The sequence below is a fragment of the Emys orbicularis genome, chromosome 23 (genome assembly GCF_028017835.1).
Source record: "Emys orbicularis isolate rEmyOrb1 chromosome 23, rEmyOrb1.hap1, whole genome shotgun sequence".
In the NCBI taxonomy this organism is placed as follows: domain Eukaryota; kingdom Metazoa; phylum Chordata; order Testudines; family Emydidae; genus Emys; species Emys orbicularis.
The window spans coordinates 12,449,433-12,462,847 of NC_088705.1; the positions used below are offsets into that span (position 1 = coordinate 12,449,433).

Consider the following 13,415-nt stretch of genomic DNA (forward strand, 5'->3'; position numbering starts at 1 on the left):
TTAGAAATTAAGGCAGGGTTCTAATAACCGTAGCTAATATGCTCATACAATGACAAACTAAAGAGTACAAAAAGAATCCTCTTAAATTAATACTCGTCACCGGACACCTTATATAAGAGAGAAAGCAAAAAACGTGACCTGTCGGACAGAAAAAGGTTGCAGGAATACATTCTAAGAACAAATAGAAATGTAGGGCTGGAAGGGACCTAAAGAGGTCACAAAGTAGCAGCCGTGTTAGTCTGTATCCTCACTATATGTTCCATTCTATGCATCCGATGAAATGGGCTGTAGCCCACGAAAGCTTATGCTCAAATACATTTGTTAGTCTCTAAGGTGCCACAAGTACTCCTGTTCTTTCTAAAGAGGTCAGTCATCTAGCTCATGTAAAGCTAAACCTACTAAAACTCTGAATACAGGAGGTTCATGTGTTCACACACTAATACTTTCCTAGTTCTTCCTAGACACTAATCAGCTTAAGTAATGTCACCTGACCAATTATACATCTTCACTGGGCAGAAAAAGCAGGCAAGAGAACACTACATATGCTCAGCTGCATTGAGCTTTCAGAAAACAAAATAGCCAACTGACATTTAGCTTCAGAGAAAAGAAACTCCTTGAGAAATTGCTGCTTCTCAGATTGTTACAGCTAAGTTACCTAGAGTTCTGTAACACTGCCCTCCACCAATGGGCTATCAACCAGTGTTAGTAAGTTACCAACATTTCCCTAAAAAAAAAAAAAAAAACCACAACATTTTCCCTCCATGTATCAAAATCTCATGAAGTTTCTGGGGAATCCTCTTCCTAAAGCACCCCAAAACCATTCAAAGAACAGCAACACAAACCCTAGACAGCAGCACCTTTAACTTGAATTATTGGGAGACGGGGAAAATCGGACACCCACCACATTAAAAAGGCTTTCATTTTAGTTCACTGTGGTATGAACAGCTGACGCATGCAGCTTAATGTTTGTTAAAAAAACAAATGCCAAATAAGATCATTTAAGGGCATTGAGACATATCGACAGATCAAGTTTACTTTGATCAATAAGGACAAAGACAACACTGAGGTAGAAAAGAAAAAGTCTTCTGCAAACTGTCCCTTGCCAATGTGCCCCTGCACTGTTCTGGAGAGATCACCTCCAGCAGGACAACATTCAATCTCCTTGGTCTCTTCATGATGCTGCCAGTGAGGGTACCAGTTGTGATTAAGCAATTAGCTCATTGGTAATGGCCTGAGATTAACTCATTTCATGTAGGCCATTCCCTGCTAGAGGGTAATACCTTTTGGTTACTCACAACGTGTACGGCATTTGACCCGGTGGCCTAGAGGTGAAAGGCTCTTAATCCGATTACCAAGCCTAAAGAAACCATTTTAAACTTCTCATCTTGACAACTTATAGGGATCAGCTTCACAAGCCACCAGTTGACTTTAACAGCCATTAAATCTTGTAGCTTAATGAGATTTATTAACTCGCTAAAACTCAGAGTACGTCTATGCTAGAAGCATTACAGGGGCACAGCTGCAGCACTGCAACTACCCCATTGTGGCCCGGACGTTTGCTCCAATGACAGAAGAGGTTTTTCCTTCACTGCAGTATATCCATCCCCTTGAGAGGCAGTAGTTGGATCTATGGAAGTAGTTTTCCATCGACCCAGCTGTGTCTACAATGGGGGTTAGGTCAACCTAACTAGGTCATGCAGGATGCACATTTTTTCACAGCCCTGAGCCATGTAGTTAGGTCAGCCTAAGTTTTAGGTGTAGACCAGGCCTCTGTGTCATTGCAGTAACTAGAACTGGATTACTTTTCACAACCTAACTTCCATTTGGTTTGTACTAAGATGGCTTCTGGTTATTCTGATTTTACAGCAGAGGAAAGACACCCTTCTCTAAAGGAGGAAGCATGTTTCTGGATTAGAGCATACAAGAAAGAACCATAAGATTTCCCTCTTAAAAAACCCCACAGAATATATAAGGCTCATTTATCAGTTTCAATTAAGTGCCTTGAGGTTGGATAAAAGGCATAATAAATGCAAAATACACATCAGCAGGTAGGTACTGAGACAAGTAGAGCAGTTTATCCATTTCCTCTATTATTGTATCATTGCAAATGTATTAACTAGCACACTATTTACAGAAGGCTGGAACTGTGATGTGCATTTCAGAACTTTAAAGGGTCATAGCAAGGATATTCAGCACTGGCACACCTATCAACTGACCTCATACTGGCCAGGTTTTTCAGGGGTTTTAGTACAAGTATGGTAGGTAATCTTATGACCGCTGGATGAAAGGAGCCATGTCAGTGCAAGCAAAAATTACTTTACACCATGAACTGCAATACCCAAGCAAACAGAGAAGGAAGTTCTAACTCTGTTTACTCAGAATGGTTTTATCATGTTCTACAGGATAACACAACAGGCATTAGGCAAGAGAACAGTAACAGAAGAATCATGAGGATCTCCACCAATCTTTGGAAAATACTTCCCCTCCCGCTTCCCCAGCCAACTACAAAACCAAAGAAATACAAACGGTGTTAAACAAAAAACAAACAGTGCTTTAAAAGTGACCATGAAAAAAGCCAGGTTAGTAAATGCAGATTTAACATTTAGTTGTTTTTCCACAAGTTGCACCCCTCAAAACTGGCAGTGACGGTTACCACTCAGTATTTTAAAGGCGGTTTAATATTCCTTCGAAGCATCAGGTGTCAACCAATGAGAAAAGAGAATATACTTCAGGAAATAATGGTCCATTTGGCAAATCCTACGTCTCTTTTGAGATTCTGACAGATACACTCCGACACCCAAATCAATACAAGCTTGATTCTTACCTTCTGAAAAGTACCTTTATCAATAGTGAAGGAAGCACACTACAACACGCATTGTCACTGGAACTGGAGAATGTAAACCTTTATGCAAACTCCTTTCTAAAGTCCACAGAACGTGTGCACTGTTTACATGCAATTCATAATGCCAAGACAACAGAACAGAGCTATAAAGCTGAGATCCAGTGCAATTCTGTAGAGAGCACTCATTTTACCTCCATTGCTTTTGAGTCTGGAATACACAAGATGTTGCCATTCCAATGTAAGCAGAATCTCATGAGACTTCCCTGTTAAATATGCATGACCACTTCACTGAAGTCAATGCAACACCTTCTAGAAACAAAGGGTTACTGCTAGTTTTAAAATAGAAAATAAAGCAGTCCACATGCTGCAGCAGTCAGTGATGGAGTGTACTGTGGGAGCAATTGTCAAGGGTCTTGAGAAGCCTGAAGCCAGCTTGAGAAGGACTATGCTGGCTATCAGCTTCAGCAGTCTTGGATAGGAGAACATCGAACGGTTTGAAGAAAAATCTAATTCTGGATTGGAAAACAGAACAAAATCTAACTAAGGACAGGGAAGAAGTGGGGACCAGCATAAGAACGTACGTACAGCAGAGAGCGGCCCAGTGGTCTGTTCGTAATAGATTTAGACAAACTCAGCCATTTAACCTCCCTTTATAAAGTGAAAGGACATAGCACAACCACCAAAGTAAAGTACCACTTACATGCCTGTTTAGATATGCTACACAGTGCTCTAAAGAAATCGGTCACTCCCATATATCTTGGATGCAGGTATTCTTAAAGGGATAACCTGAGAAACAGGAGAGAAAGCACAGGGAGTCCCCAGAATTTTGAGAGGGTTAGGAGAGAGTACATTCATTAGTCACTCTGCGTAAGCTGCTCTACAGAAACAACTGTAATAGAACAGCCTTGGCCAAGTTTGAAACCAAATGAAACAGTTGTAAGCTTGTTAAAAGTTAGGCATCAGCCAAACTTGGAGATGTTTAAGCTTCAAGGAACAAGAATGCAGAACATGTACATAGCACCATCTTCCACTGACTGTGACTGCAGAGACAAAGAGCCCTTAGCAATGGGGTTTCTCCAGTACAAAAGAAGTCTAACAGACCATGGACCGGCAGTCTGCGTCATTAACTGCTGCTGGGGCGGTGTTTTAAATTGGTATGTGAATCCTTTTCAGGTGGCCAGCTGAGGTGCTCACAGAATGCTGCCCACACAAGATTTGCTTTTGCCAACAATAGTCACAAGGCAGAAACACAAGTATCCATTTTATTAATGCCCAACAAAACTGGAAGCCAGGAACCAAAGTCTGCTGGTTCTCACTGAAGTGATGAAACAGTAGCTGAAGGAAAACCTAAAGATTTTCAAGGCTGCATCAGAAAGTGATCCAAAAGGTCAAGCTGCCCGAGGTACCGTACTGAAAATGACAGGCTAAGTCACTTCCTCCATACCAGACATTATAGGGCAGGGACCCAGAGCATATACCATAACAAAGAAAATGAGTCAGTGGTAAAAAGCAAACGTACTGACTTCTAAACATACAGGAGTTCATTCCTTGCCTATGAATTTCAGAGATACATGTTTAAATTCCCTCACAGGGAGAGAGGAAATAGTTTCCTTAACCACTTCTCTACTTGAGTGGTACACTAAGCTAACTCAAATGTAATGCCAAAAGGACTCTCCAATGTTCTAAACATCTTTTTCAGCTGCCATTCCTGCTCTTAGCATTCTCTGTCACTGGTAACTCTCATGGGAACTGTTTTTGAAGGAAGCAGGGAGAGAAACTGCAAATACATTTTTAAAAAACTGAAGTTGAGGTTTAAACCAATTTAATTTCTTAAGATGCTTCTTGTATGGACCATTAGTAAGTTACAATTTAACCTTAGAATATTTTTTTAAATATTAAAAAACTTTAAAAATCTAACAAGTTTTCAAATCTGTTTGCTGGGAACTTTCTGCACCTTTGCATTTGTTCTCAGTTCTCTGGTGGGTTCATCACACCCCTTCCCCAAGATGTGACCTTTCCTTGCACTGCAAATTCTGCTGCTCTGCACACCTCAAGTGTGAAATGTACTAGGAATCCCACTTCCTGAAGATCTCCATCCCACACTTCAATGATCAGATTTCTTAACTTCTCCCTGTGCTGCAAGTTAAAACTTAGTCTGCTCTTGTCTGGTTGCTGCATTCTGGGCCTCAAATGACATGGGAGCTTTTAGGACGTGAAACCACCCAGAACCTCCAAGCTGCCATCAAGTCCGGCCAAGTTCACACAATGTCAATATAACTATTCCAATGCGTTCCCACCCAGACTTACAGGTTTTCTGCTAAATGCTAGTCATGTTTGGTATCCCATCTCTGTATACTAGTAACAAACATTAAAATATTGTACTTGAAAAGGTGTGCACTGTTACATTTGTTGTTCAATGATTGTCACACTGAATTGTTTGCAGCTTATATTTTAGCTCTTCAAATACCAGGTGGGGGATTTCCGGTTGCTGGAACTAAAGAGAGCCTTACAGAACTTGGCAACAAACCAGGAGCTGGTGCTAATTTTTAATTAGTGTTTTGGATCAAATAAGAGTTATATCCCTAAGGGGAGGGAGTCATCCACAGGCAAATTCAACACCCTGATTTGTATCTAACTCAGTATGGACGGTACTTTAACTCCACTGGTAAGAATGTTTTGACAACTAAGATTCCACATTGCTTTGTTACATTATCATAGATTACCCGATTGCCACTCTTATTGCAGAACATATACTTGGCAAAGAGGAGTCTTGACAACACTGATCAATTTTATTTTTTTAATCAGGTAAATTTGATACTCAGAAAAAAAAAGTTGGACTTGCAGCACTGACTAGCGTCTAGGTTAGCGCAGGCAGGTGCCACATAAGCTTCCCCACACAGCTCCACCAGAACATCCGTGCTGTTCTGTAGAACTCCCTCCTACTCTTGGTCCCATCCAGAGCAGGAGCTGCCATACTAGATAGTGGGTTCATGATGTGGGGAAGTGATTAGCTAGGAACTAAAGTGAGACCCCAAACTCACTTATGAGCGCAAGTCTCCAGGCTACTTCATTAGTCCATTGAACCACCTAGCTTCTCTATGCTTCCCCATCCCACAAAATTCCTGAAGACAGGTAGGCAGGTTACCTTTTTAACATTTTCCTCCTCCTCCTGGCGTTTCTCATAGTGTGAGAAGTCATCAAAGATGGAGGTGGTGTGCTTGTAGGTGGCAATGATTTTCAACACCTGCTTAGCCTTTTCCAGAGGCACTTCCTGAGTGTCCCTGGAGTTGGTCACTGGTTTATTCTCGTTATTCTCTAGGCGGATGTGCCGCAGCTGGCTGTTGGGAACGTCCTTCACAAAAATCCACCTGACATCAAAACGTCCCTTCCATTTGTCCTGGGACCACACACCTGCACATGTGTTGTAGTCCACAGCAGATTTCATTTCCGCCACTCCGCAGAAGTGACCACTGCCGTTGACACTGAACAGTAAGTAAACGGGGCCTTTCCCGTTCATGGAGCGATAAGCAGCATCCAGTCTCTTGTTGCCGTGCTCTGTACTGCACCAGATGTTATATTTAATGGAACGGTGGATATCGTCCTCAGAGTAACTCTTAATGATGAAAACCCGGCCGTGTTTTGGGTTCCAGTCAAAATCCTTGGGGTTGTAGTTGTTGATGGACCTCAATTTCTCCAACACTGGGTGCGGTTCCGAAGGAGCGGAACCAGAACTGGCTTGAGACTGTCCCACTCCATTACCATCCACTCCGTTTTGACCAAACCCATTGCCACGGTTACGAGGTGCAACCCAGCGGGTTGGCTGAGCTGCCTGTTGCTGCACCGGTAGCTGGACTGGCTGTGGTGGTGGTGGGGGCAGTGGCTGCGGCTGTTGCCCTGGAGAAGCCTGTACCACTGGTGGGCTGTTATTGATCTGTTGGCCCACTGGTTGAGGGGACACCAGGGTTGGCTGCTGACCAATATTCTGAACTAAAGCCTGGGAAGGCGCTTTTGCTACTGGCCCTTTGTTATCCCAAGTTCCAATATCCATGTTATGTTTTATTGGAGGCGGTGGAAGACTTGAACCTGCAATGCCATTCTTGGTCTTCAGCTTGGGCTGTTGTTTTGCAGGTTTGCTAGCAATATCAGCCCACGATGTCGGTTTTGGAGGAGCAATGGTAGCAGGAGGCAAACTGTTAGATGCCACGATATTACTGGTAATGGACCCGCTACCAACAGCGGAACCAACAACTTTTGGGACATTGCTTGCAACATCCGTGCTGCCCAACTTCAGTGCTGCCATCCCTTGGTCTATGGTATTCATGCCAGGAGCCTTATTTAGAGTCTCATTGGCAAAAGCAGACTGTCCATCAATCATGGCTCCACCCAGTGAGCTTGGTGCATAAGCATAATTGCTACTATATCCAGAGCTTTGAGTGGACTGTCCCTGAGAACTGTTATTCCCCCAAGCTGAAAAGTCAATTCCACTTGGAAAGAAGTTAAAGCCATGCTGCCCAAGAAACGGAGTGCTGCCAAGGGCCCCTGGCTGCCCAAACATTGCATCTGGGAGAAAGTGAGGCTCCCCATTGCTTAGCTGTCCATAGGATGTTAAGTAGGGCATGGGTGGGTCACCTCCTGTAGACCAGGCAGCTTCGCCTAACGAGTAGGAGAATCCAATGGATGGACTGTAGTAGCTTGGCAAGTAGGAGTCAGACATTGCAGTGTATGCATTATTCTGCAAAACAAAAATAAGCACTGAATAGTTAGAATAAGCAGAACAAACCATCAAGGGGCCTGGAATAAAAACCCTTTTATTCTCTTCTCGTGGCCCATCCCTCTACCTCAGCTGTTCAAACATATTCAAAGCCTTCAGTAAATAGGCTTCGTGGCTTTCAAATGTATCCTCTGTCAAACGTGTATTAAAACAGTTTCATTGCCAGAAAGATTAAATATAAAGATTTAAGACACTATTCATCCCAAGATGTAGAAGCATTAAGTTTACAGATGCACCATGTGGAACTGGACACCGATTTTATAGCATGAGCAAAATGCTCTGGAGCTGTTCAACATTTTATCTAGAGTACAAAGAATACCTTCATCATTTAACACCTGCCTGACACAGTGGGTTTTAAGGTGGGTTGTTGTTTTTTTTGGATGGGGAGCATTTTATAATCTGCATGGTTGGTGGGGTTTTGGAAGAAAGGGATATACGGGGGGGGGGGGGGGGGGGAAGGGACCAATAAAAAGCACTATTAAAATTATGAATAACTCCTTAAACAGTTTTATTAAAGGCCACATTTATTTCTACTGAAATTATCTCAAATTGATTATCCATAAAAATGTCTCCAAAGGTTAATATTAAGTGCTCACAAATATCTCAAGAACTTTAGAACCAACATGGAATTTACAGTATCATCCCCAAAACTCAAACTATTCTGGAGCTTCAGCAATATGTTATTAGTAACATACTAAAACATGGGATAACCTAAAGCTTCTCCAGAGAGGCCTTTCCAGCACAGCTACAGAGACTGACTTCAGGATTGGAAGAAAAACTTGCTGAGTTTTCTACTCTAGATGTTTACATCCAAACAGCCCCTACATTACCACCATGGATGTTTAATTTTGCAATTAGGAAACTTGACAGACATCACTAAGACTTGCTTACATGAAGATCTGTCATTTCATATTTAAGCCATACCACCAGGGAGTTCTTGCGGTAACACTAATGGGTTTTATCATCCAGTAATTCGAACCTGCACGCACACAAATCTTAGTGCTACATGACCGTTTACATGACAATCCAATGCAGATAAGATGAAAGCCAGGTTCCGTTCCTGTTTAAAAGCTTGGCTTACATTAGGCACCACTCCATTTTTCATTGAATCATGCCTGTGGGTGCCAAGAGAAGTTCCTGAAGGACTTCATGCCATATATGCATCAAAACCTATATAGGATCAAGACAGCTCTGCACACTAAAGAAACAGCAGTTCTGTCTCCCTATCTCTTTTTGAATTAAGTGAAAGTAACCTGCCTAGACTCAAAATTAAAAGAACAGGTTATATTTGGCCTGAAATTTATCTAAAATTAGTAGAAAATTAATTGTAAAGATACCAATGGAGACAGGTTTTGTTTTAAAAAATTCTCCTGAAGTTCTTGTCACCCAAACAAACATCATATCACTGGGCTACTGCTTGAAAACTGAAAATAAATCTGACTAGTCTATTTTCATTTTCCCAGCTAAGAAGAAAAAGATAAGTAGCACAATAAAAGTGAATTCATAGATTCCAAGACCAGAAGGGACCATCATGATCATCTAGTCTGGCCTCCTGGATAACACAGGCCCTGGAACTTCCCCAAAATAAATTCTAGAGCAGATCTTTTAGAAAAACATCTAATCATGATTTCAAAATGGTCAGTGATGGAGAATCCACCATGACCCTTGGTAAGTTGCTCCAATGGTTAATTACCTTCACTGTTAAAAATGTATGGCTTATTTCAAATCTGAATTTGTCACTTGCAATAATTTGTCATTATACCCCTCTCGGCTAAACTGAAGAGCCACTTATTAAATACTTGTTCCCTATGTAGGTACTTGCAGACTAACCAAGTCACCCCTAAACCTTCTTCTCTTTGTTAAGTTAAATAGGTTGAGTTCCTTGAGTCTATCAGTTAGTGTGTTCGGAAGAACAGTTCTAATCATTTAAGAGCTCGATCCTGCTAAATCTAACTCAGTGAATAGTCTTTACTTTAAAAGTTGATGGGACTATTTACATGAATGAGATGTTGCAGGACTGGGCCCTACTGTGTAATGTGTAATATAAATAAGGATTTTTTAAGATGTTAGCTAAAAATCATACAATGTTCCTTTAAAGGATAGAGACTCTCTCCCCAGTTTCACAGGTAATTTAAAATACTCCAAGAAAGTTGGCCTTAAAAATATATAATGAAGACTACATTTAAAGCTGGGACCCATTCTATCCTGGGGATGAGATCTTTGGCTTGACAGATTTCTCCCATACAGTGCACATAAAAAGTGACACTGTCAGATCAAATTTGGTCCCTAATTAAGTCAACATATTCTCTTTTCACCCGTTCTCTTATGTTTTGTCTCAAATAATTTTCAGGAGAGGGCTGGATTACAGAATAGACTGATATATTGTCTAAATCTATGTCATACAGAAGAGTTATATTTGTACAATAAACCTATGAGCATACAAATTAAAATAAGGGTTAAAACAGTAAATTCAGAGAAGAGAGGTCCGACTGCTCAGTGATGAAATCCTAGCAATGTGCATACTGTTATTAAACATGAAGTCCAGTGCTTCTATATCTCTCAAACTTGAGTGATGGAGTGTCACTGATTAATATGCAAACAGAACTCCACCAGTATTCAATTCCCCTGGATGACTAATGCTTTTTGAAAAGTGTGTCGTCCCCCCCCCCCCCCCCCGACTCACTCTTCCTCTGCATTCCTCTCCCCAGGGATTAGAGTTCTAAAGACTTTTTAAAATGTTTAAGACTCACTAACTGTACATTTGAGCTTCGGAATACAAAGCAACTTAGTCAAATTTAAGGAGATTCAGTAGGTTGCCAAATTAGTTAATAGTGGCTCCTAAAATGGCAGCTCCCACTTGCTCCTGAATTAAAAAGTATGCACCTGTCTCATCTAGTTACCTAATGTTTTAAACATATTAGCTGGAATGCAGTTTCAAAATGCAGCCACCCCTCATTATTTGTATTACCATAGCCTCTAGGAGTCCTACTCATAAGCAGTTGACTATGTTAGCAAACAATTTAATTTCTGAGCGCCTTGTATACATTTTCTGTCCCATCTTCCGATAACAAACCTTGACACAGTTTTCCTACCAGCCTGTTCCATTTGTTCAGGGGCACCACAGTCAACTCTGACTGTGTGATTGTTTCTCTCATCTTATATGAGCTGACAAAATACAAGAGCAGGTGACAAACTATACAACATAGTGAAAAATGAAAGGAAATCATGCTAATGGGACTTCATTTTATTTGGAGCTAACCAGTTTTGTCTCATCTTTTATTTTTCTTGCTGAATATTTCAAGGGACACCATCAGTTTGAAATTTAGTCAGTTTCAAAGAGTTTCCAATATTATGCCAGCCAGTGAATTCCCGTACCAATTTTTGTAGTTCTACAACCAATCATTTTCCTATTTAAAAAAAAATAGTTTTCCCTGTGTCCTGTGAAATACCTTCACAGAGGGGAAAAGTGAGTGACTATTCACTAAGTGCTTATTAAATGTTCCAAACAGACAAAACAAAAAATATTGCTTTTCCTCTAAACTATCAGATATAGTAAATTTAGCTGTTTAGTTAGTAGGTAATAATTTCACACAGAAGTGCAACTCGTAAATTGAAAGTCTCTTTAAATGTTCAAAAACTCTTCAGAATTAGTAGTATCAACTTCTATGACAACAAAAAGTGCCATCTAATGAAGTAGGCAGGGACATAGCTATCTGTATCTAGGAGTCTGCGAAATAACCTAAACATAAACACTGTCTACACAGATTCAAAACTAGGTTTTTACACTCTTTCTGAGAACTAGACTCCTAAGTGACCTTACCAACCAGGTCGGCTGCTAATGATAGCAATTAAGTTCACTAGAGGCAAGGGAGGATGGGCACTGATTAAATTAAAAAAAACAAGGAGATATTAGAAAGTCATACTTGTTGCAAATTAAACAAAGATAGAAGCCTATTTAGAATTCTCATGACAGGAGCCGATCAAATAGGTATCACTGTTTGAAAAAACTCCAACTATAAAAATGTGGTTGACAAAACTAAATGAATTGAGAAATGCAACAACTTATTGACTATTTTAGACCAATACCTGGACTGTTTGAGAAAAGATGAGCTAACTGGGATGAACTGAAAAGTCACTGATACAGCTTAACAATATGTATACCTACCATAACTGAGCCTATACTGCCTCAAGTCTGTCGTATTCCTTCATCTTTTATATATGTCACACTCGTTTAACAGGATTAACAGTATAAGTTATCTTTAATAAGAAGCTAGTAACAAAAATACAAAAAGAGTGGTGAGGTCTCTGGTAGTGACAATTTCAGATTTGACTGCAGCCTTTACAGCTCAGTTTCTAATTAAAGCTAAGGTTTCGTTTACCACTGCCTTTTCATTTATCAAACCACCTAGTCTGGTTTTTGTAAAAAAATAAAGCAAAACTAACTTCATGCATTTTCCAGTTTGCTTGGTAAAGAGGTAAGAACACTGATAACATCCTCTCCGAAAGACAAGCCTCTAGAACATTACCACATTTTACTGAGATATTTCACATTGCCATTTAATACAGTCACTCATCATATTGTATAATCAACCAGAAATGAGTAAGGAAGTGACATGTCTTAAGAGTAAAACTGAAAGATCAGAAATGATCACAAGATTTATGAATTCCTTTTACTACTTCTAGCATCATCAGCAGCACAACATTTTATGTTCAGGATAAACATTTTGGGGGTCAAATTCTGCCCATGGCTACATCTGTGCAACCCATATAAGTCGCAAAAGTGTTAAGGAGCTTCTTTTACCCTTATGTTTGTTCCCCAACCCCAAGGTATTTTTTTAAATTATTGCTGTTAAAAAAACCCAACAATATTCATTGTAGCAGCCCTACACCTAAATATTTAATCAACTAACGAGAACTAATTACCAGAGTGTTTTCTACTCACAGTACTGCCTATTTACTGACAAAACAGAGTATTATTTTAACAGCCATAAAAAGCTAGCAAATGTCAATCTATGGGGTAGAGGAGAGGACTTAAAAACTTCAAAGAAAAGCCAAAGAAAAATTCATTTTAGTCAGTCACTGGCAGAAAATTAAGTAATTGCTTGGCACACCCTACCCCTTAACTAAAGAGATAAGTTTTGTGGTACTCACCGGCCTGGCCTGAGGACTCAAGTAGGGTTCAAAGTCATCATCATTTAACCCATCCTTCTGATGCACAGATCCATTTTGCACTAAGGACAAAATTCATACCCTTAGAAAGAACTCCACAATTCAAACAAGTACACGTATTAACCTAAAAGTATTTTTTGTATCATAACATCGGTTGTGATATCACTAATGTCTCACTGGTTCGGAATGTTGCCGGCTAAGCCACATTAACAAGGGTAAGGTCTCACACACACCAGCATGGTCCTCTAAAGAAAATTTCCTCTGACCCACAATGGAAGCTAATCTAAGTTCCCTGATTCACTGACACAATTGCTTCTGCTGTATAGCTTCCAGACATGGCCTGCAGGCAGCTCCAATATATAAACTCACCTGGAGGCAACACAGAGGAGGTGAGATTGCTAGAGAAATTCTTTTATCCCGATGCTGAGCTCCCAAAAGAACTTCATTTCCCACTCCACTCTTATTTCCCATCTGATCCTTTAAAATCCCCATTTTCCATGCTCCAAGGAATCCCCTACATTCCTCACACCTCCGCCCCGCAAAATCCTGCCCCCCTGCAGCTTGGCCACCACGGGAGCCCCACACGCTGCCTCCAGTCCCCCCGATTTACTACCACCACCACGCAGGGATCCC

The 13,415-nt window shown here is 40.6% G+C and overlaps 1 protein-coding gene across 1 annotated transcript in view; it reads right to left on the minus strand.

Moving 5' to 3' along the window:
* The window catches only part of YTHDF2 (YTH N6-methyladenosine RNA binding protein F2), a 28,891-nt gene that overhangs the window by 14,895 nt on the left and 581 nt on the right, over window positions 1–13,415 (minus strand). Inside the window, exons 3-4 of the mRNA XM_065421630.1 lie at window positions 12,765–12,844; window positions 5,988–7,574 (exon numbers count right to left, since the gene is read on the minus strand). Of these exons, the coding sequence (XP_065277702.1) occupies window positions 5,988–7,574; window positions 12,765–12,844 (1,667 nt within the window). The remainder of the gene's footprint in view (window positions 1–5,987; window positions 7,575–12,764; window positions 12,845–13,415) is intronic.